Source organism: Poecilia reticulata, chromosome 3 (genome assembly GCF_904066995.2).
Source record: "Poecilia reticulata chromosome 3, P_reticulata-male-v2, whole genome shotgun sequence".
In the NCBI taxonomy this organism is placed as follows: domain Eukaryota; kingdom Metazoa; phylum Chordata; class Actinopteri; order Cyprinodontiformes; family Poeciliidae; genus Poecilia; species Poecilia reticulata.
In genome coordinates this window covers 17,901,059-17,925,250 of record NC_088832.1, presented here as the reverse complement: position 1 = coordinate 17,925,250, position 24,192 = coordinate 17,901,059, and the positions used below count along the sequence as shown (strand labels likewise).

The following is a 24,192-nucleotide window of genomic DNA, read 5'->3' as shown; positions in this document are numbered from 1 at the left end:
TAATGAAACGAAGCCTCAGATAGAAACTCTGCTCTGTTCTCCTCACAGAACACTGTCGAAAACCCTTGTCAAAGGTGCGAAGAGGGCAGGAAAGATCACGATGGGCCGAGGTAGTCAGAGCTCGCTGAAGAAGGCCGACAGAGGCAGCCGGATGACCTGGCAAGAAGATGATGACATTTCAAGTGGGAAAATAGACGTTTTTACATATTGAATTCACTGTGAAAAAAAAGATATGAACTGGGATAAAGTTTACTCTATGTAATTCTGTGTTTTTGTATGTCGGATTTAGTATCCGACGACGGTGAACCACCACCCTGCAGCACTTTGAGAGCATCTGAGAAGTCCACCATGGAGCAGCTGGTGGAGCAGTCCTGTTTCCGGGACTACCAGCGTCTCGGTCTGGGGACCATCACGGTCAGCTCGTCTCGCTCCAAATCAGGCGACCAGTTCAGGATCACAGCCGTGAACAGACTCTACTCCCTCTGCCGCAGGTACGGCTGCCCTCTGATCACCTAAGTTTCTTCAACTTTGTTTTTCCCCCAATGAATCACACCAGAACTCTGCTTTTCCCCCCACTCTCTTCAGCTACCCAGGGCTACTGGTTGTACCTCAGGCCGTGCAAGACAGCAGTTTACACAAAGTAGCACGATGTTACAGGCACAACCGTCTGCCTGTTGTGTGTTGGAAACATCCGCGGACCAAAGCTGTGCTCATGCGCTCAGGAGGCTTCCATGGCAAGAGTGTGGTGGGGCTGTTCAAGTCACAGAACACTTCCTCAGCATGTGGGTTTGCTTTCTAAGAGGCACAGAAAATTCTAGAAACTTGAGCTTTTTGGCAATAAATCTGCTAGATTGCTACTTTGGGTTACGACTTGCAAAAATTACACCAAAAACGTGACCATGGTTGCAAAAGAAAACACAAGTTTTCTGATTAAAGTGGTTGTCTTTTCTATTTTCGTCTTCAGCACCAGCCTCCTCGTCAGATTCATCCAGTAGTCTTGAACAGGAGAAGTACCTTCAAGCCATCCTTGACTCCATCCCAACCATCTTCAAAATTAACGGCACCAACACCCTGTCCAATCGCTCCCTCATCGGCCTTTCACCAGGTAAAATAGTATTTGAACCACTGGTTTGTTAAACTCTTCGTAGCAAAGCCCATTGTAGACTTTATCAGGTTGTTGGGTTTTTTGCCTTGGTGTCAAAAAAGAGAAAACTAAATATATTAGTATCCACTCGCACTTCATGATCAGATTTAAATATGTGACACATTTTTGATCATCAGGTAGTTTTATTCAGGAAAATTCTTTCTTACCAACCTCAACCTCAAAATCCATTATGGCTGCCCTGCATATGAATGTTGGTTATAGCTGCTGTAAATAAGTGTTGTTTGAACTTTTTACCATTTTTATTAGGTCAGATCTTTTCACGTAGTGCTATACCAACTTCATTACTGAACATGTGGCTGTAATGTTTATTTACAGCTGAGAAATGCTTTGCTAGCAGTTTGTATTGCTAACAATAGGCTGGACACTGAGAATATCAATTAGCAAATTCCTCTAGTTTTTGAACCTCGATCTAGAAGCTTGGTTTTATTTGCTTGATGTCATTTCCAGGTCCAAGGTCTGACTTATATAGCACAAATATTCACCAGGAGCTGTTTCCAGTTCTCTGTGGTATTTTTAAGTTTGGAGAAGAAAGTTCTTAAAATTTTCTCTTCTGAATTTTTCTTTTGAAAAGTTTCTGAGTTTCTAATAGTTGTTTCAAATGCTATGTCTGACTACAAGCTATATAAGTACCACCAGTGATGGTTACAATATAGTGTGAAAAACATTTTAGACTATATATGTTTACGTTTTTATCCTGTAATCGTCGTCTAATTCTTCACATACAATCATAAACTAAATTACACCGTACGCTGATGATAATCAGATGTCTTTGTGCCTTGCTGTATATAACATTATCTGCTTTTAATGACAAACTGCTGACAATGTTTGGCCTCTGTTTATCTTCTAGATTTACTGTAGTGTAAAAAATCTACTTTGTTTGTATGTTGACGAACTGCTGCAGTCTGATGTTATTATGGCTCTCCAGCCTTTTATAATCCAGCTAGAGCAGTAAAGATGGATTTTCATATAGAGCCGTACCAGTTGGCCTGCTTTGCACAGGAGCTGAAAACCAGAGCATAAAAATGGCAGAAGGCCAATAATGTTATCAGTTAACAGTAATGGCTCCTAGTCAAAGCGGGGGGCATGAGAAAGGGCTGCTTAAAGCAAACAGAACAAAAGTCTTTGTTGCCTTTGCTGCCAGTCGGACTGCTCGCACACCTTAAGGTTTCCCAACTGAGACACACTCTGACCCGAACTTGTTTCCATGTCTCTTTAGAAATTAACCCATAGAAGTGAAGCTGGGGCAGATTTATTAAATGTAGGCTGCTCTTGGAAGTGAGTGAGGATATGAAGATTGTTGGTCAATGATATCGACACACAAACCAAAATTACAATAAATGATCATATCACAATTTGACACGTGTTTGTTCTTGGTTTGCCAGGTAAAAAAAAAAAAAAAAACTTTTACTGTTATAAAACCAAACAATATTCTGAACTGAAAGATTAAAACAAGTTTTAATTTTAACTGAACTAAAAAATAATCAGTAAATATCAACAGGTTAAGCTGCCTTCTCTGCTGCCTGCTGCCCCAACCTGACCTGATTTAGCTTCAAGGGGAAGCATTGGGGCTCCCGTGGGAAAAAAACTAAGCTTGTTTTCTGAAGGGACAAGAGGCCACATAGAGTTCATTTCTTCCGATAAAAAAGAAGGTGCACAGCAGCAATTGTCGAAGTTATTTGTGTGTTGTTTTCTTTGTTCTCAGGTAATTGCTTTCTCCCTTTTTGAGTCTGGTCAGCAGTTATCTTTAATGACTTATCTTTATGTCTATGTCTGTGTGTGCGCGCGCGCGAGTGTCCAGTAAAAGGGACGGAGAAAGAAAAGGAGACTGTTTGTATTTAAGGGATTTAAAAGGAAATTGGTACAATAAAAGGTTATGTCAGAATCACCAGACTGTCTAAGGTCTTTCCTCGGTTCATTCATCTTGGACTTCTCCCAGCCCCGCCTGAATCCTGCTAATCCAGACAGTTTCTGCACATTTAGCTCAAATAACTCTTGTTTTTGGATCAGAAAGGATTTTCAGAAGGGTAAAAAAACAAACAAGCAGATTTTGCTGTGGCTCTATGAGCTTATGTAGACATACTGAGGATGCAGTTTTCATCTAATTCTCATTCTGAAACTCTATACATGTAGCGTGCGACTTGTGTTTACATCCTCTTTGCTGTGTCACTCTTTTGCCTTCAGGCAGTGAAAGAAGAACATCGCGATTATCAAAGATGGCTCCCGTCCACTTGGAGATCCCATTCTCAAACAGCTTCACCAGAGGAGGTGCGTGTTTGACGTTGCTTTTCAAATATTCAGTGTTGTGTGTGGTTCTGCTGCCAGGTGAAACATGAAACACAAGTGTCACGTCAACACCACGTCTATGAGATCCGCGTAAATTCAATAGCTCAGTAAATTTAAATTCTTCATTTGTGGAAAATTAAGCTTCTTTGTGTAGTGAGAAAATTCTAGAAATATTGATATTTCATTGGGGTGAAATTTATAAATGGCATTTGTTTTGTTGTTTTTTTGCTTGTAGTTTTCCAGACTCATTAGCATTGCTGTAATGCTATCTACCAGATGAAGACTTAATGTACCGTTAAGCTGTTATATTATTGTGACTGCTTGTGTTGGAATTTGAACTCTTGGAAAGAAATCTCAGTACAGTGTTTTTGTCTCAGAGTCAGCATTTCTTACCTATTACTCACCAATTCAGTACAAAGGTCAAAGGCAAAAATATTGTTCAGATTGACTCAGCGGATTTTGAGCTCACTAGTGGATGCATGACACATCACCTCCTAAATTTTTTGCACTGGTCTTATGAGTAAAGGCGAGTGCTTTACTCCCAGTTTTCTGAGGTTCAAAAACCACATATAAGAAAATGCCTTGGGAAAATATTTGGCAATCTAGAGATATAATTAAGTTTTTAATTTTTAGGATTGTTTTCTTTGCTTGGTTGCAAAATTAGAAGCATTTTGTCATGCTATCTTTATGAAAATGTCTGAAATTGTTTGCTAAACCATTTTTACTCACAGCAGCAAAACTGGGAGAGGGGCACGATGACACCCAAAAGAGTTATTAGAAGAGTTTTCACTTGCTTAATTACATGTCTAGTTAACAGTGTGGTCTGCACAGTGTAAGGTGTAATTATCCTAAAAACTGCTGGTGGCTGAATTTATATTTGATTAGTGACTTATGATTCAATAAAAAAAATGGCAACTGAGTCTGGGCTGCATTTGATCTAGCTGTGCAAAAACTCAACTATTTAGACATTTTCTTAAAGACTCTTCAAACATTGTTTGTGTGTTTTTTTTTTTTGGTATCTCTACATTTTACTCTAGATGTTTGTATACACTGTATAAAAAGATACGTAGATGTTTTTAACCTGAGATTTTCTGTGGGACCAAAACTATGACTGTCATTTTCCCATGTAAATTTTATTTTTAAAATCTGATTTTAAAAAATGTTTAAAACATGTAATCATGTTGTCATTTATGGTGGTTTGAAGTAATTTTGGTAATCTCGCCTGACCTCAGACAAAACATTTAGCTTGAATCAACATCAAACGTTGCAAGAAAGAAGGTGGTGTCTTTTTATACAGTGTATGTAGATCTTTTGATGTTTTTTATATGCGAATATTTGTTCATCCATTCATCCTGTTCAGTTTTTTAGCCAAAAGTGATTTTGGCAAACAAAATTCAATACTTCTTTTTTGCTAAAAGATGATTCACTTTTGGCAAAAATTGTGACGATATTAAAAAATGCTTTTTTTTTACAGAAAGGGTTTTAATGATGATTGGGTATGTGATTAGCTGTGTCTGGGATACCAGGAGGCGGGCGCTCGCCCGGGGTGCCATCATGCACTGCTCTTAGGAAACAACACGTCACATCTTCTCTGCATAAAATAAACCTAAATCTGGTCTTTGGTTTTTTTTTAGACTCCACCAATCATAACATTGGAAAATTCATTCATGCATGCCGCTGTATGACAATAATTTTCCCAGTCATTAAAACAAAGTAATTTTGATTTGTTGCTACATGTAGCCCAGTCTGTTTGTTTGCATGTGTGTGTGAGGTTGTAGGTTTGGTTGGTATGGTGACGTTAATTTGCCCCATCCTCTCTCCTGTACCCAACAACATCCCAGTGCTTGAGTACAGAGACAAACTATTTGCTCACCCAAACCAAAAACCTGCCACTAAGGAAAGAATCCACAATCAAGGTATAGTGAAACTGTTGCTTCCCCTCCTTTCTAACACATCTGTAGAGCCTCAGCCTCTCTGCTCCCTCTAATCTACACAAACGCTCACTAACCAGGTCAAATAACATGGCTCATTCTGCTGCACAGCTCTGGCTTAGACCTTTGTGTAACATCCTACTAATCATGGCTGACTTTGCGGCTGCTCCTCTGGGAGCTGTGGTTTTTCACAAGCAAGAGTGGCTGCTTTCATGTGGTCTTTTTCTGTTGTTCATGTCTTGGCTCAGCATTGCTGTGGTCAGCTACGAGCCGGGTCCAAAACGACAAGGAGAGGAAGCCATTTGTCATAAAACAAGACTCAAACGTAATGAAAATCCTGCAGCTCAGAGAAGACACGTCAACTAAGCAAGCAAGAAAGGTGCATGCCAGGGAATAGAAATCCTGCAGATATATTTGCTGTACGTGTGACGCCAGTGTTTTTCTGTTTATAACTGGGCTCACATCGGCATCTTAATCCTGTCATCAGGTCTGGCTTCAAATGTAAACAGTTAGCTGATAGTAGCTTTGAAAAGTTTTACAGAGAGCTTATAAAACTCGATATGTTTCAAAATAAACTTCAGCATATTTTGAAGGGATTTTAGTTTAAACGATTAAAAGCTCCTATAAAACTTGTCTGCTTTAAAGCGTTTGGAAAAATGAATGAAATTCAAAAGGACTGAAAGTGATTTTTGTGGGAAAAAAAATCACTTCTCTCAATGGTGATTTACGATGTTTGGACGTTATGGCATGCTGGCTATTGTAGATATTGGTTCGTAGACTTGTTGACTCTCTAAGAATTCCAGCAACTTCTGCTTCTAATATCTCAGATCCGCACAGGCAACTGCTTTGCTGGCAGACACAGAACACTGAGGTGTTTATATAATCCAAATTGAACGGCTGTGCATGTGAATGCAGTCTGCATGTCGTACGTTATTCATTATTCAGTCGTAGTGTATTTGACAGCATGTGTACATTAGTGTCATTCAGACAAGCCGGCTCCTGCATGTGTGCGAATGTATGCAAGTTTTTTTTGTTTTTTTTTTGCAGGCATGTGGGCCAGTCTGCGTTCAAGCGGCAGACTCTCTCAGCACCCGTCACAGGGCGACGTGGGCGCCAGGCTGGCAGGGAAGGATCTGGCGCCCCCTGCAGGAAGCAGCAGTCTGCAGGCTCAACTCCGAAAGCATCGAGCCGCCTTTTACATCTTTGGAGAAAAGTCACATCTCAGGGTGAGAAAGAGAAAACCAGAAGCTTCGATAAGTTTTATTTTTCACAAATATTTGTAGCTCATTCATACTGTTTTGACCTAAAATCTACTTTGAACACAGGTTGAAATATTTCTTTTAGCTGTTAAGGTCGTGGTGGTCATATTGTTGTCGTGATCTATAGAAATCATATTTCTTCCCTGCGATTTGACATGTATGTTTCTGTTGATGTTTGCCTGAAAGCTATGGCAGAGTGTTAAGTAGCCCAGCATGCAGAACATTTAAAGATGATCTATTATGCTTCCTTAAACAGTTAGTACAGGTCTATGGGCTATACAAAATATGTTCATTCCATTTTTAGCACAAAATCATTCTTAGTGAAATTTTAGTCTGCTGAGTTCTGCCTATTTTGAACTTTCAAAAGGGCTGTTTTATTACTTCTTGTCACTTTAAACCAAATAAGCTGTTGCTGGCCATGCCCCAAAACTCAACGTTTACACTCACAAGCGAAAATGGCCGCAAACACATGCATAATTGTACAACCAAACATCTTTGAAAAGCAGAAGTGGAGCCTCCACCACAATCAACAAGAATTCATCAAGTGGTTTCTGGATAGTAAGTCAACAACCAAACACTTCCCTTTTCCAGCAGCCATTGTACAGCGCATACAGTGGTAAAACCAGCTGGCCAAACATGCTGTAGCTGAGCTTGAGTTGCCAGGCAACAGGCTGGGCTCGACTATGGTTGCTAAGTAACGGTGCAGTGCCCGTCAACTGTGACTTAATAACAGGGAAGTCTTTTTTCTAAGTGCCTGGTTTGTTTTTAGAAGCAGTTCAAAGTATAAAAAAGTGCAAAATATGAATTTTGCATAGTAGGTCTGCTTTAACATAATGTTCACCTACCAGAGTTTACAGTTATGGTAAGTGTTGGGAAATTACACCCATCAGCTATGTAATACTGTACCAGCGTTCAGGTGCTTGTTAACACAAACTACCCACAAATGACAAATTCAGATAATTAAACATAGGTTTCCTTAATATCACAAAGACAAATCCATAGCATTTAAATTTATCTTGTTCTTGCCTTTGATTGTGAACACAACACAGGGACTCAGACTGGACTCCTCCCTGAACTGTGAACTGGTGCCAGTGGAGTTTGCAGACGCGCGTCAGGTGAAAGCTGCATTTAAGAAGCTGCTGAGGGCCTGTGCCCCCAGCGCCCCCTTTTCCGACTCGGAGGACTCCTTCCTCAAAGCCCTGGAAGAATCTGAGTGGATGCTGCAGGTGACTGACAGTCAACACATCTACAACACGGATATTCACTTGGAGTCCGGCTGAAAGTTATGTGGGAAGCAAAGGGTCATCCTGTATAGCAGATTCACATCATGGATAAATTATGTGAATAAATCCACTCTGAAGCCATTTTCCCAAAGGAAACACATTCTTAAAGCAGGGCTGAGAGCATGCTAGTCATCTGATTGGCCCCCTGCAGCCTTACACTTGGCACACAACACAATCTGTGGGAAACTAGCAGCGCTGAATGAGTCCTTTTCCCCTAGACCGAACATGGCAGTATGTCCATGGTGGATAAATGTGTCTATATTTGCTCACATGCACATATGTCAATGTCTCACAGCTTCACAAGATCCTGCAGCTGGCCCTGTCTCTGGTGGAGCTTCTGGACAGCGGCTCATCCATCCTGCTCAGCCTGGAGGACGGCTGGGACATCACCACACAAGTGAGAGAGCTGCATTAATGCCTTCCTGAGCGACACAAATAAACATATGCAGATGTGAGGAAAAGAGTGAGATCAGTTGATCCAGAAAGACTTTTGGCAGATCTCTGCTGATTAAGATCTCAAGTGAGACACCCAGTTTCCATGTGCTGTCCACATTACAGTGAGGATTTGTGTGATTTGATTAGTGCTGCAAGTGTGTTGCGCAAAAATGTCTTTGGTTTAAATGCCTCTTTGAATCATTTCGGTTCCTGCTGATTGTTTTACTTGTGGAGAGCTTCCCGTAGATCGTTAGCTTGCGCAGCCATGCTGAGGAATCCTGTCTTGTCGCACTTTGTTTCTGAGTGGTTTATAGAGATTGAAAGCAGAAACAAGTACCTTCACACCGCACCTCAGAGGCAGCCATGTGTGATTCATAAATATGCCGTTTCTCCTCTTCCCGCTCATCCTCTGATCGGCTGCAACTCTGATATCCAGATATGATAATAAACTCTCAAGTATTTCAACCTCGCTTCACTAAATCAGTCGTAAATCTAATCTTGGTTTCTGGGCTCATGGTTCTGATTTTGTAGGTATGTAAACATGTCTAAGTGCTGATCTGTTGTCAGTATCTTAGCATTTTTTATTTGTTTTCTGAGCTCATGTTTTCCATGGTGACCTGCGCTCATGTAAGTCTCCTGATGTGTTTATGAGGCTTGTAAGGCCCCAAGCTGCTGCTCTGAGGTTCCCTCATGTGCGGCACGTGTTCGGCCCTGAGCATCTTTCTCCATGGGCCGCCGGCTCCAACAGGCCAGGTCCAGCTCGGCCCCGGCACAAACAAATGGGATCCATATGCTTTTTCTCTCCCTGCCTCACTTCATAGGCACCCAGCAGACAGGATACAGAACTGTCTTTGCTTTTTTTGCTTTCTTTTTTTCTTACACACTGTTCATCGCACTTCTTCAGAGGCTTCATTTAAAGCTCAAGATATTTTTTTTTCACCACTTAGCGCAGGGTCTTCTAGTAAACCTCACAAGGGAAAGCCTAAACTTTGTTTCTTGCTCATTCGACACGCGTCAGGGCTCATTAGCTCAGAGGACGCGGGCAGGGAAGCAGGATAACCACACAGCATGTATGGACAAGTGGTTCTTAATAGTTGTTTAGTAAAAATTGGACAAGTGTGCCTCAGTGGTTTCGATAATAAATATTGAGAAATTGGCTTTTGTTTTTATTTTTTAAGATGATTGTCAAGCCCATATTTAGTCAAGAGCTACTTTGCTTTAAACTGCATCCCTTTTCCAACACACCTGAATCAAACGGCTGAATCCCCTCCTCAGGGTGTCATTCAGCTTTGCAGACGTCTAGTAACAAGCTATTCATTTCGTTGGTGTTGGTAATGGATGCATCTAAGGTTTGCATGATAGTAGCTCTTGAGGACTGGACTTAGGCACCTCTGATCAAGGCTGTGTGACGGCGTTAGGTTTGCTGAGAGCTATGGGTGCGGCTCAGCAAGTTGATACATCACAGGTTCTGCATAAACGTAATAAAACAGCTTTCAGTCTGTTTGATTAGTCCAGCGATGAAGGGTGATTTTTGATGGTTATCAGGACTTTGCCTGTCCATGCAAATTACAAAATACACTAATAACCTTGATATATTTCTGAATAGCAGTGTAGCATAAAGCATATATCATTTACAGATTGTTTTTGAAACGATCTTTGGCAACGGAGAGTAAAAATTTATGTGAAAAATTCAGTTACTTCATTGCTATGATATGTTCATTGTGCATTGCCATTTTATTGGGTTGTAACATCAAGAAAAGAGACATGACCACAATACTTTATGTGCTCAGCAAGAGATGTCAAAGTTCCATTCATTTCATTTTAATCATTTAGCGCAACATCAGCGTAAAAGAATGCTCTGATTTTCTTTTAAAATGCTCTCTCAGGATCAGAAGTCAGAACTGCATGTTGCATGGTGGTCAGTTCATTGTTTGCATGTGCAGTTTAGGGTTTTAGCAAAAATAGCTAGTAGCTAAAATACTAATTTGAAGTACGACCAAATTTTCTTTTTCTTGCGTCTTTAGAAATCGCCTACATGCAAAAAAAAAGATTAAAATATTTTTAAGTTGTGTTTTTTTTTCCTTCAGGGAGCTCCAAATCCAACATGTTGCATGAAATACAGAAGTTGACAAATCTAGCATAAAATTAAGAGCAACTTGTCTGTACTTCATTCAGCCTTCCTGTTTTCTGCTTATAGTTAAACTCTCTTTGCTCTCACGTCCTAAATATACCCCGTACATTTCCATGGTTCATTTTTATACGTTACCTTGTAGGAAACGGTTTCCTTTAATTGGCTTTTTATAACTGTGCCCAGTCTGACTTTATGTTTAACTGGCAGCTTTTAAGTTTTCTTTATTTTTTTCAGTAATGTGGTGTGTGTGTCAATCTGCCCTGGTAGCAACCAGATGCTGTCACTGATGGGAAAAGAAATAAGATTTGTAAATTTCCCGCTAGCCTTTCCTGAGTCAGGGTCAATTTGACTTTGCATTTCTAATGAGAACCTGAAACTGTATTATGCAGGTGTGAAGTTATTTACCTTGATAATGATCGATCTGATGAATGCTCTGATCTTTATTTTTTGTATCTGTTGTTTCTCTTCTCAGGTTGTTTCGTTGATCCAGCTGCTGAGCGATCCCTTCTATCGAACCCTGGAGGGTTTCCAGGTGCTCCTGGAGAAAGAGTGGCTCTCCTTCGGCCACAAATTCAGCCAGCGGAGCAATCTGAGTCCCAGCAGCCAGGGCAGCGGCTTCACTCCCATCTTCCTGCAGTTTCTGGACTGCGTGCACCAGGTGAGCTTCGCGCCTCTCTACTGCAGAACCTTTCCAGCATCTCGTCCTCCGCTACGTGCCTCTCCTCAGCTTTCCCTCCGTGACTCTTAACTTCATTCATGACTTGCTTGTGAGCTCATGAGATTCCTCAAAACTAAGTAGAGAAGTTGAGCTTTTCAGCTGTCATTAATTAGATGTTTGTGTAGCTAGGCACCTCTCAGAGCTGCATGTGTTACAGTTTATTGCACCTAAGCGTGTGCAGAGAGGCTGCTACCCAGATGCTCCGTAACCTCTGTGATCAGAGATGAGCTGTCTGTTCTTGTGTGTTTCAGTGTTCGCTTTTTGTTTAAAGCCGCATGTGGAAGATTGCAGTTTTGGGGATTGAAGAAAGGAAGAGGGGAGAACTTGGGTGTAGTTCAGGCATTGGGAGGGTGGGAGGGGGGGGGAGATTTAAGAATGAATCCCCCACAGCTGAGGACCAGAAAACTCTGTCCTCTCAGAAATGCAAAATTAGAAGAATGCTGTGGGTTTTTTTTGTGTGTGTGTCTCCTGAGGTCTCACAGACCCACTCCCATACACTTACATCAACGCATAGTTTCTGCATTTGTCTTTTGAAAGTGTAGGCTTGGCAAACGAGAGGGGTTGGCGGCATTTCTGGGGTCTGGAGAGTTATAAACAGGGGAAGGGAGAAGAGATTCGGACAAGAGCTGAAAATAGAAGTGCCTCATCTCCCAAACAGCTGTTGTTTTTGCCAGCAGACCCAGGTGGCCTCAAATATTCAGCGCTCTTGTCGGCCACCTCACCCTTCTGGATGGGAACAATAGAGCCACAGTCCAGTCTGGACTGTCTGCGGGTGGTGATATTACTGACCTCTGAGGGGACAGGAGACTCTCCTTCCTGTTTCTTGTTTGCACGCTGGAGAGATGTGAAGCCGATGCACAGAGGCATCCTCAGCTGTCCCACACATGGAGACACGCACAAGGACTTTCCCTCCCGGCCTCTAGCTGTCTTAATCTCTTCTTCTTCTTTTTTTTCAATGTCCTTGTAGATTCTGGACCAACATCCTATGGAGTTTGAGTTTAATCAGTATTATCTAAAGTTCCTGGCCTATCATCACAACTCCAACCGTTTCAAGAACTTCCTGTTGGACTCAGACTATGAGCGCTTGGAGCACGGTCAGTGTCATTAAAGTTTAAACCAGGGAAATGGGAAAATAATTTGTTATACTGAACTTTGTCACCCAGAAACAATCTGAGTGAGTTGAAAACATGAAAACAGTCTTGGACAGCCACAGGTGTCAACGTTACCGTCACAGCTTTGCAAAAGTATTCACACCCAATTAACATTTTCCCTTTTTTTCCCCAAGTTAAACCCTGAAACTTTAATGTATTTTATTGGGGTTTTATGTGATAGATCAACACAAATCAGTTCATCAATACACAGTGGAAGGATACAGAAATATGTTATCAGTGATAATCCTAAGAGAACATTAGTGAATAAACAAGGGAGGCACAGGAGAAAGGTTGGAGAGAAAGTTGTGGAAAAGCTGAATTAAGTCTTAAAACGATAGCACCTGTCATTATTTTCCTTTGGGAGGATGTGCCTTGGTAGGATGAGACCACTGTATATTGTTTTAGTTGACATGCAAAGTGCTAAGTGGAGCAGAAATCTAAAACAGCACATCGGCCTTAAACCACAGGGCTGCAACATTTTACAGCCTAAAGAGCCATTTCCGCTCTGAGGCCAGCCGAATAAAACTTTAGCGCTGCAAATGTCACAGGGCTTTTTGAAAAGGTCAGCTCATAAAGTTGTAAATAAAAATCTACTCTCGGAAATGTGTGGTCATTTTTAAAGAATCACAATTTTATTCCTATTTTTATGGCTTCGTATAAAGATAAACATAAAATTTAGCAACAAAATGAGGTTGGATCACTTTTCTGTGGGATGGAAAATGAAAATAAACCATTTCGATTCCTCATAATTTCCAACAAACAGATCTATAAACATATTACATAGTTTTGGAATGAAGCACATTCCTTCATTTCAACACGAGGGTAATGTATGAAAGCCTGTAAAATGCACCAAAGTTTGAGTTTGTAATTTGAAAAAATTCAAGTTGTAGAAATATTTTGATTAACAGAAAAGGTTGATTAGATGCACTGAATTTCAATGCACTATCAACTTTTTATCAGTCCCTTCTATAAACTTTAATAAGTTGTTTTTGTGTGTTTTTGTGGTATCACTGCTGGTTCTTTTGTTTATTTACGTGGTCGTAATAACTCCCACTTCAAAGGGCATTCTCATTTCTACAAACCAGCATACTGATTGCTTTCCTCCAACTTTTATGGCGACCTGTTTGTTATTTTGCGTCAGCTGAAACGATCTCCTGCAGATTCACGGGTTCGTGAATTCATCTGCTCCACCTGCTTCTGCTTTAAACAGGGTTGCTGTTTGAGGACAAAGTGGATAAACAGGGCCGCAGAGGGATCTGCATCTGGGACTGCATCAACAGGATGCACCGGAGGAGTCCCATCTTCTTCAACTACCTGTACAGCCCCTCGGAGACCGAAGTGAGTCTTTCTGCTTCCCGTCGCTGCAGAAACCAGCGATGGTAAAATTAAATGGGAAACATTTCAGCTTCAGCAACAGTCGCTGTTCCAGTTTAGTGAAATGAACCACGTGTGTCTAATTTAATTGACAGCATTAAGTTAAGTCAGTTGCTGCTCAGCAAACAATCAAATTGGAGCTGTTCGAAGTGCAATTAAGCAGCGAATAAAAGTCATTGCCACATTGTAAAATGCTTCGTTATTTTCCTGTTTTTTCGCGCAATTCAAAACTAAATTTAGCAAAGTTTTAAATGTGGCTCAGGACTTCTCGGTAAACCCAGCTGCTCGTTATTTTCATATTTACCGGTGTAAACCATGTGACTACATCGAAATGATTAGAAATATGTCGATGTCTGACAAAAGCCAGCCTGTGTGGCGATTCATTTATCACATACTCATCTTTGCAGCTGTTAAGGATTATTTTATGTTTACCCACAGGTAACTCCTCCTGATGGGACTGTAATCTCAGACCTGCTAGTTTCATCAAACTTAAAAAGAAACCGTAACTTTAAACAAAACTGATTAAGTGTGTCGTACTTTTGAGGATGAAACATGTCTTTCCTCGGTATTCTAGATTTTTCTGTCTAATCCCTTTTTACGCCGGTCTTCTTGTCAGCTTTCTCTTTATCTTCTTTGACGAACTTTTGGTAACTTCAGTTCAAAGCCTGATTTTTAATGGACCTCAGCAACACAAACAGCTGCTGTGTTGCAGCTGGCCGTGATTTACTGACACCAATCGGCTAAGAGTGCTTTAAATCAGCATTTTAATCAGATACTGGGGATTAGACCACATATTATTTTTGTGTTTGACTCTTGACGTAATTTCCCCTGTTGATCTCTTAGTATTTATCCACTGCATTAGTGTCTAAATATCACAGCTTTTAAGTCTTGAAATTATTTCTGGAGAAATATTTACCCTTTATTAAACAGAACTGAGCTTGAAGTGATAGAAAGTATTACGTTTTTCATAATTGGGAGGTTGGTGATTCTGATTAGAAGGATGATAGAAATAAAAGTCTACTTGGTTTACAGACCCCCCCAAAAGTAAAGGTTTGGTTTGGATTGTCCAAACAGGAATGTAGTGGGACGTCCTTATTTAATGTCCACTTTGAGTCACGGATTAATGGATTTTGGTCATTTTCAAATGTATCGATGCTGTAAGGCTTCATGTGTGCTATAATCTGAGCTTGTTCCAGCTCTCCTTAATAATCCAACTGAGGAAATCCTTCTGATTTTTCTTCACAGATTGTTAGATACATTTTTTCTGGGGAAAAAGTAAAATGGGTACATAAAAGAACCTTGGAGTGTGATTTAACACCCGTATGCAGATGACTCCCTGCTGAGCTTAAGCAGACAGTATCAGGTTGGACTCTATAGAGTAACACACACGGCTCTTGTTGTGCAGGTGATCCTGAAGCCGTTTGTCAGCATCCCCAGCCTGACTAAATGGGACTTCTTCACAGAGGAAACTCTGTCGACTGGACCATGCTACGACTGGAGGATGATGGCGGTGAGGTCAGAGAGCACGGAGGAGGCAGACGCCAACGCAAACAGCAAGAGGAGGATCGTGTGGCCGTGTTACAGCAGCGTGAGCAGTGCTCAGCCGGACGCCATCACCAAACTTCTCACTGTAAGCGTCTGTACCCGAAGGCTCAGGTTTCAGCTTTTAGGCTGCTTTCCTGACGCTTTGGCAATTTGTTTGGTTCTGCAGGACATCGAGAGGCTGGAGGGAGAGCTGAACCAGGGCCCTGAGAAATGGCAGACTACTCTGGAGAGAGTCCGTCTGAGCATCCTGGAAGATCTCAATCAGGAAGGAAACGTGCGTCTTTTTAGGAAGAGACGACTCGTCTTATTAGGCAAAACTACGAAACGATGTAACGTTTTCTAAAACTTGTACGTACGCGTGCGTTTCTCTGCAGCTCCGAAAGCAGTCGCTGTCCCTCTCAGGCCTCATTCCCACGTCCAGCCTGCAGGCCTTCCAGCGCCGCTCAATGCTGCACCTGCCAGACAGCGGCCCGGGCGACGACCACAGCACGGCCACGGCCAACGGGATCAACCGCCGCGCTGCGACGCTTTACAACCAGTTCACCCCCAAGAATGAGGAGAACAGGTGGGTCGTGAACTTCCTGAGCTCCGAGACTAACGAGAAGGAACACATCTGATTCACTGGCCGAGGGGCCAGTCCAGATTTGGAAGATGATTCAGCCCTTCGGTATGCTCCGTGTCATTTTTGTGAGAATTGTCTGTACTTTCGCTTAAAATCTGGGTGTGTGATTTTTACAATTACAGAGAGGTTAAAGTACAGTCTCTTGGCTCAGATGTTGGGATATTTTCTTCTGGACTGAACAAACAGTCATTAAAATCCACTTTATGTCCGTTTTTTTTTGCTGATGGTTTTTGCATCTGCTCCTCATTTTTCAAATTCCAAATGACGTTCTGACAGATGACTTTACAGAGATGAAGTGATTCAGAAACCTAACATCATCACTGCTGAAATGCTGTTCCTTATTTCTATTAATGGGGCTCAAAATGACTCCGATTTTTCCCCATTGTGCAAATGAAACAATGGAAAAGTGAAAAACAGAAAGTTGTTTACTCAGGGTTTGTTGTCCCAGGAATTAAAGACTGATGGTACAGCTCTCGTCCTTCTCCAGGTCTTATGAGGGGATCCTTTACAAACGCGGCGCTCTGCTGAAAGCCTGGAAACCTCGCTGGTTTGTGTTGGACGTCACCAAACACCAGGTGAGCGGGGCGGCTTCCTCGTTGCGCTGACGCTCCGACTGAACACGGAGCAGCAGGTTAATTCTGATGCCTCCACAGCTTAGATACTACGACACCGGCGAGGACACGAACTGCCGGGGCCACATCGATCTGGGCGACGTGGAATATGTGACGCCGGCCGCGCCCACCATAGGAGCCCCCAAACACATCAACGAGAAGGCGTTCTTTGACGTGAGTACACGTCGATGTTTGGAAACGACTCGAAACGTTTTGATTTAACGTTTGGACACAGTCTAGTTTTAATCTCGTTGATTTGTGATGAAGTGGAAGAATTTTGATGTAGTTTTCTTCCTTCTTATGCAATGCACAAATACCACTTGTAATGAAACAGCCCACAGCATGATGCAACCACCACCATGCCGGATGGTAGCTTCTAAAAGGATCAACTGGACAATGAAAAATTGTCAAATGATGATATTGTTGTTTTTGAGACCATTTTCAAGTAGTTTATTGATAATGGCATAAAAATGCAAATGTGCCTTCTGAACTACTAGTAAACCTTAATTTTGCACAGAACACTCCACAATGGAAGTGGAAAATATTTTAAATGTGCAAAATAAATTGATCACGCAACTAATTGGTTAATTCATTAGGTGCTTATTGCGACGGGCTTAAATCTGACAGTAATGTGTCGGATCGTAAACAGTTCCTTGAACTCAAGCATCGCTGAGCCTAAATGCCAACGTCAATTTATTTACTTCTGAATTTTATCTTGGATCTAGGAACATCTAAGGAGCTGGTTGGTTGAACTAAGCGCTCCTACTGGATTATATGTTCAGAAAATCACAGAGATATCATATGATGAGGCTAAGCCTTTTAAATTTTTAAACATAAGAAATAAAATCTTAAAGTCCATCCTAAAACAAAGAGGAAGCCAGAGCCGGCTGCTGCATTTTGGATGGTTTGTAGGTGATTAAGAGACGAATTATCGAACCCTTTTCTTACGGTCTTTGGTTGGGAGATATGACTTCACATTGTCAATTTGTCTCATCCTAAAATATTTAAATCTTTGGCTTTTCTGTTCATTAAAAACAGCAGAAAAGAGCGTTGAATCATTCTGCTCGGCAGGACGTCAGCTGAGGGAACACAAGCGAATACTTCACATTTTAGGTTTGACTCATCTAGACTGAAAAGAGGCTTTTTACTCTCACTGCTGCACTAATGTGATCAGAAAGGGAACATGCCTCTTAGGCAGACTCTCTACTTCACAGAACTTCACTTCATAGAGAACATTTGGATCGCTTAGTAATCATGTAACTTCATCATCTGCTTGTGTTTATCTTGTTTTGGATCTATGTGATAAAGAAGAATCGGGACGTGGAAGTGTTTTTCCATGGATAAATGTGTTAATTTTATACATTTTGAACTTTAGCTGAAAACCAACAAGAGAGTCTACAACTTCTGTGCTTCCGACGCGCCCAGCGCTCAGGTGTGGATGGACAAGATCCAGAGCTGCGTATCCGACGCCTGAACGCCGAGCTTTAAATGACATATCGCCCTCGTCAGGGGAGGAGTCGTGTGGCTGAGAGCAGCTCGCTTCGGCAGCCAAGTGTCTTTAGTTTAAGGGGACCACAGCGAATAAAGTGCCTGACGGTGGAGGATCAACTTCCTGCTTCTCCCCCTGCAGCCGCCCGGCCGCCATCACCCTGCAGGTGGAGCGCATCGGCCTCAGCTCTCCGCTCCCTCTGATCGGGGAGCAAAGCAAACATAAGCTGACGTTTTTAGAGACTGTGCTACCAAGGAAATGTTAAAAATTTTTTTTAAATATATCATAGCTATATCACTGGCCATTAAAACTGTGGGTTCAATTTTAAATTTAGAGGCATATAGAAAGTAGCTCGTAAAAGATTTTCTATCAAATATTTTACTACAAGGAAAAAGGTTATCGCTGCTTAAAGTATAAACCGCCAAAAACTCAAGATTTTAATGCACAACTTTAAAAAAAAAAGCAATTTGTTTGCACTTAGCTCTAAAGCAATGCACTCTTTATTAAATGTTGACTTTCTAACAGATGCAAACAGCCAGGCTTCAGGCATTATTTACAGTGTACATGTGATCGTGATGGATTAAAATGAAAAGAATTTGCACAGGGGTATCAAAAGGTGTTTTTTTATATATATATTTAAGTACATGATGTTTTGCTATTCTGTTGAATGTTTTAACTTCTCACTTAACTTTGACGTCTCATGCAATGTAAATTATTTTTTATTCAATGTCTTACAGTGCAAGTGTCATTTATTTTTCTGTAAATACTTTTATCACATTTTATTTTATGTCCTGTCTTCTCTGAGCAGGATTTACTTTTCTAAATTTAATTCTGACGTGTTTGTTCTTTTTGTGTCTTTACTGATGAAACTCCCCTGAATGTTCCCTACTTGTGGTGAAATGTTGTGAATGACCCTATGTTATTGCTGACATTCTCCAGGCAGGCTCTGTCTCTCCTAAGGGCTTTTTAATCAATCTTTTGTGCAGTTTTCTGATCATCTGCCCTATGTCTTTACAAGAACAAGCACATGAAGCAATTCAAAGATGTCAGAGGTGGGTTTTTTTCTTTCTTCTTCTTTGTACCATGTTTTGTGACACGTAAGTTTTTGCAAATAAATCGAACATACTTGAGCCTTTTTCAGTATTTAGAGTGCTTCTTCCCTTTAACTGCGAATCAAGATGCTCCAACAGTCGGTCAAAGCAGGTAATGAAGGGTCTTATAGAAGATGTGAATCTGATGTCGGCTTCAGTGTTATTAGCGAACAGCCATGTTTTCTCTGCTCACTTTCCACAGCGCATAAGGCTTTCCCTTCATTATTGACTGGATAGCCAAGCAAGAGATAGAAGTGTTGTTTGGGATGCAAATGAAAGTATTTTGTTTTTTTGGTCGTCCTTGGCGGGCAGCCATGTTGCCCTTTTGTTAAAAAAAAAAAAAAAACTAAGATTAACGGTAGAATTTGGGTCTTGTTTGGGCCTCCTGAGCCTAGAAGACTTGTGATGGGTTTCTACACTTGCCTACAGAATTTTAAACTTTTGGTTTTGTTTTATTCCATTTTGTAACATTTCTGAAGCAATTTCTAAATTTCTTCAGTTACGCTGACGGCGTATCGTCCACGCTGGAATTTTGGGGGGTTTCCATGTCTCAATGCTCACTGCCAATATTGTGAAAGGTGGTCGGTAAGAAAATAAGTTTGTGTATAGCTCATTTAACTCATGGTAATTGGAAGTGAGATACAAAAACAACTAGAACATTTCTGAAGAAATTAAACGGGGGAACCCAGCGTTTTGATGCTAAAAATGAGCATCAATGCTAAGTTTAGCTAAAATATGAATAGCATGTGGAGAATCACAAGCATATTGACTAAGATGAACTTACTCCACTCAGTATGTTAAAACTAGTGTATAAGCTAAAATTAGCCGAAATGCTAATGTTACCCTAAATGCTGCGAGGGACATACGGGGTATAACTAGCATGTTGTGTTACATTGACTTCCTCCATTCAGTGTGCTAAACATGGCTAATAAATAAGAAAATTTGCTAAATGCTTATTTTAGAGAGAAGGCTAATAATTCAGGCCTTTTTTTTAATTTCAGTAAGCTTCGTTTTAAAGGGCCACACTATAAGCATGTTGGGTTAAACCAGTAATATCAGTCACATTCTACTCAGCCCTCCTCTGTCAGTGGTCCACCATCACTGTAGCTCACTGTAACTTCATATGATTTTTGGTTTCTCTGCTTTATAAAATAGTAATTATCTGCTAAATAAGAGCTGTACCTACAGTCCTACATGTAGAAATTGTTTCCTCCCAGAGCGTCTGATGTGACTTCAGTGAGTCATATGATACACGAGGAAAACTTCCACTATTTCTAGTTGCCAAGTTTTTTCTCTGACCTCTTAGAAACAATTCAAATTTAATAAAGATGTTCTCTTAATGAAAGGTAACCAAACACCAAGTTGTTATTTCTGTTATGAATACAGGTGCCTCCCCTTGCCAGAGGTGGATGTGGTTAAGGGCCTGAGCTCATGGCGTTTGGCGCCTGGTTGGCGGATCAGAGCAGCTCTCCTTCAAGGTTTCACTCGGAGGAGGAAGCTGAGGTCAGAGGGAGATCGGGTGTTTTTTTTGTTTTTTTTCTGGAGGGATGTGGTGGGTGTTTTGTCCCACAGTACAATCGAACAGCTGCCATGTAGCGGCAGCAGGTGCAAAGCTTCATCAGCCTAACATCTGGGCAGACCTTTTGGCAGCTCCCTCCATTTTTTAGATGCTTCCTTTAGGCACGGAGATCAGGCCCACAAACTGAGGGATGCAGCGGATGTTGTCCTGCAGGATTGCGTGGAATGGCATGATTGGAATTATTTTCTCTTCGAGTTGGAATTGGTGGTTTCCCAAGAGTCATTTCATCCAATTATTGATTCTCCATAGCTGCACTAGCCTGACTGGATCAAACCACACTGATTTAGATTAGCTGTATGAAAGTAGGACAAGATGAAAGAAATTTCTTGGTTACATAACCAATGACGTGAGTTTAGGTACATTACAGCTCCTGCAACTGATTTCTCCTCTGATGACAAATTACTGGTGAAAGCCTCCATCATCCCAAAGGTCAGCAGTGTTTTAGCATGCATATCTGTAATGGTAATCTTGTGTAACTTGGCCGCATTTTTTATTTTTATTTTTTCCTCAAGGTTCAGTGATTTGCCTGAGTTGGCTGGAAGCGTGCCGCTCTCAAATAAAAGAAGACAAATCAAAAGCAGTCTATAAATTCAGGCCTGCACGTATCTGCTTGTTTTGGATCCAACACTCTTTCAGCGCAGTCACAGCTGTGCAGTTGGATAAAACAACTTGAAAAATAAGCTGACTGGCCTTTCCGCGGACCCCCAAAAATACCCCGCTGACACGTAATATTGATTTATTTCTTTGGTCCTCTTAGTCCTATTATCCTTGTAACCCTGTGGCTGCAGTGAATGCTTGATGTGTTCTCATTTCCTTTGGGCGTCAGCAATATGGGCAATAGGATTGAAAGCTGCTGGGGGATTTGCCTCTGCGGGGCACCTGCTCTGACCCTAAAAGCTAATCGGACGTCATTTTACTCCCATTGCAGAAATCGGAATGATGTCAGCTTGCCAGCACATGGGGGTCTACTCAATGCACGCTTCGGCCGATGAGCCGCTCATCCGTGCACAAGAAAAGTTCAATTAACCATTCAATTTGCACTAAAGGGGGTTAAAAAATGAAGATTTCCAAAGCAGCTTGACATTTTTTCTTTTTTTCCTCCAAAAGTCCAGCACTGTGAGGAGCCATCTGCAAGACATTTCTTCACACTATCCCATAAAAATTTTTCCAGTTTGGACCAGGATGTTTTGGATGGAAACCAGATGAATTGGTCATGGGCATTAGGGCTACTTTTCGTACACATGGGGTAAGGATGAGACAGTTAGAGATATTCTTAAACCTGGAATGTGGAAGGCTTGTGCAATTTAGCTACGGAGATCAGAGACTCCCGATTCTGAGAATAGTTTTTTAAATAAAACAAACAACAAAAAAAAAGGTTGCCATTTCTCAGATTCTGAGATATAAATACCTCCTCAAGAAGATATGTGAACAGTAAATCTGTTTAGAAAAAAAACAACACACAGCAGGATAGTTCTTGAAAAACACTGCAATAAAAACAATTTCAACAAAAACAGGCATTTTTTTTTGTTCTTGTTGTCGCTCTGTAAATCAAGCAAACAAGGAGAACCATAAAATCTTTCCATCATGGTGAATCTCAGCAGCATGAGCTCAGACACTTGGGCAATCTGTCTCTGTATCTGATCTTATCTGTGCGCTGCCGGTGTATAGATGCGTGCATGGTGTCAGGTCAGTGGTGTGAATGCAGGTTCTTATCTCGTCTCCTGCTCCGTCGGTTCTGAACTCGACGTGAACTCTCTTTCATTTCTAAGCCGTCTTTCGAAGAAGAAGTTGAAGCAGAAACAAGAACAACAGGCTGACGTTGGCGCTGCACTGACTGAAGAAGCTCATTGTGCAGCCTGGCAGACACGAGTCAAACCCAGTGCCCCAGCTGTGACAGCTTCACCCAGGTACAATGCTCCTGTAACCAAACCACGACGGCGCGGAGGACAAAACTTGAGACGTGCGTGAGGCAAACAAGAGGCCCTTTGTTACCTCAAAGTGATTTGTTTTGACACCAGCATCTTACTGCTGCACGTCGCGTGCATTAGGGGAAATTAATCTCGCCGTGCGATTACTGGAACAATAAGCCAGATTATACAGAATCTACCAAACTGCCGTGACGCTTTGTCTCGCTGATATCAGTTTTAACATCGGGTGTTATCGGGTTCCCCTCTGAAGGTTTTGATCCACCTGAGTGAGTGGAAGTGGTTTAAAGTGAGGTAATGCAGCCTCTCCTTCAGCAGGTTGTGTCAGCTCCTGTATCGGTTTGTCTCATGGGATTAGGCCATAGTCTACATCGGCGCCTTTTAGAAATCTGAACCGAGACGATGACAGAAGGTGCTCAGAGCTTTCAGATGTTGATGCATCTTGTTCCAGAATCGAATTCAACATGCATTTCCCCACCTACAACTCTGAGATACTTCGGCCGTCTTTAGCAGTAGCTTTTAGTATGCAGCTCAGAAGAAGGACATCTTTTAGTCCTCTAGGAGGACAAAACTGAGAGAGATGCCAAATTTTCTGGATGATTTTGAACTAGACCGGAGCATAGGTATTAGAATATGTTTAAAAACACTTGAAAATGTCAAGTTTAATTTGCTGAAACTTACATTTAGTTGAATCTAATGTGCTCATGGATCACTGTGTACTTTGCATACACTCCAAACATATTTTGCAGGGATAATAAATCATTTTATTTATTTTACTTTTCATCAAGTTAGAAACCTTAAACTTTAATATTTTTAAATATGAGTCAAGACTTTATAGAATCAGTGCAGTTAGGGCTGCAAGTATTTTGTGGTATGTTTCTACCAGCTTTGTATGACTAGATATTAAGATTTTTTCCAATCTTCCTGCACGATAGCTGCAGCCTCAGTCAAATCAGAAGGCAATCATCTGTGAAAAACAATATTCAGGGTTTTTGGCTTTGACTGGGCCATTCTAGAACCTGGACATGCTTTGATCTAAGCTATTCCATTGCAGTTCAGGTCATGTAGAGTTTTGCTGGAAGGTGAACCACTGGCCCCGTTTTAGGTCCTCTGAAGCATCTAGCAGGTTTTCTTTCAAAGATTGCTTTGTAATGAGCTCAATCCATCTTCTGTCCAGCTTCCCTGTTACCGCTGATGAACAGCATCCCCTCAGCATAATACTGCCACCTTTATGTACCACCACATGGATAATATGTTCAGCGTAATGTCTGGGAGGTTTCAGTCACACAGCATTTTCTATGTAGGGCAAAACAAACACATTTTGGATACCCAATTAGAACATCTTCCTCCATATTCTTAGTGATGACAGTGCAGCTTGTTGCAAACTTTAACAAAAAAAAAAAATACTTTGAATGCTTTCTTATTGCCACATTTTCATAAAACCCAGTTGTCATAGCATTCTTGGCTGCTTCTTTGATGAACATTTCCTTTGCCCAGACTGACATTTCAAGTGGATGACAGTGTCTTTGCTGTTGTGTCACACTCCTTCCACTTTTGGATTAAGCAACACTCTGTGAGATGTTTGGAGTCGGGATGTTGT

At 41.3% G+C, this 24,192-nt stretch overlaps 1 protein-coding gene across 5 annotated transcripts in view; it reads left to right on the top strand.

The window, feature by feature from the left end:
- Nucleotides 1-19,127, top strand: part of sbf2 (SET binding factor 2) — a 118,344-nt gene extending 99,217 nt beyond the window's left edge. For 4 of the 5 annotated variants that reach the window (XM_017304015.2, XM_008405276.3, XM_008405277.3 and 1 more), the window contains 18 exons: nt 49-182; nt 290-491; nt 586-782; nt 965-1,105; nt 3,347-3,430; nt 5,290-5,364; nt 6,427-6,605; nt 7,688-7,864; nt 8,217-8,318; nt 10,960-11,145; nt 12,173-12,299; nt 13,567-13,694; nt 15,136-15,360; nt 15,442-15,549; nt 15,650-15,840; nt 16,385-16,472; nt 16,551-16,682; nt 17,884-19,127. In XM_017304015.2, the coding sequence (XP_017159504.1) occupies nt 49-182; nt 290-491; nt 586-782; nt 965-1,105; nt 3,347-3,430; nt 5,290-5,364; nt 6,427-6,605; nt 7,688-7,864; nt 8,217-8,318; nt 10,960-11,145; nt 12,173-12,299; nt 13,567-13,694; nt 15,136-15,360; nt 15,442-15,549; nt 15,650-15,840; nt 16,385-16,472; nt 16,551-16,682; nt 17,884-17,982 (2,575 nt within the window). In that variant the 3' untranslated portion in view covers nt 17,983-19,127. The remainder of the gene's footprint in view (nt 1-48; nt 183-289; nt 492-585; nt 783-964; nt 1,106-3,346; nt 3,431-5,289; nt 5,365-6,426; nt 6,606-7,687; nt 7,865-8,216; nt 8,319-10,959; nt 11,146-12,172; nt 12,300-13,566; nt 13,695-15,135; nt 15,361-15,441; nt 15,550-15,649; nt 15,841-16,384; nt 16,473-16,550; nt 16,683-17,883) is intronic. The other variant, XM_008405275.3, reaches the window with a different exon arrangement.
- Nucleotides 19,128-24,192: the final 5,065 nt, after the last annotated feature.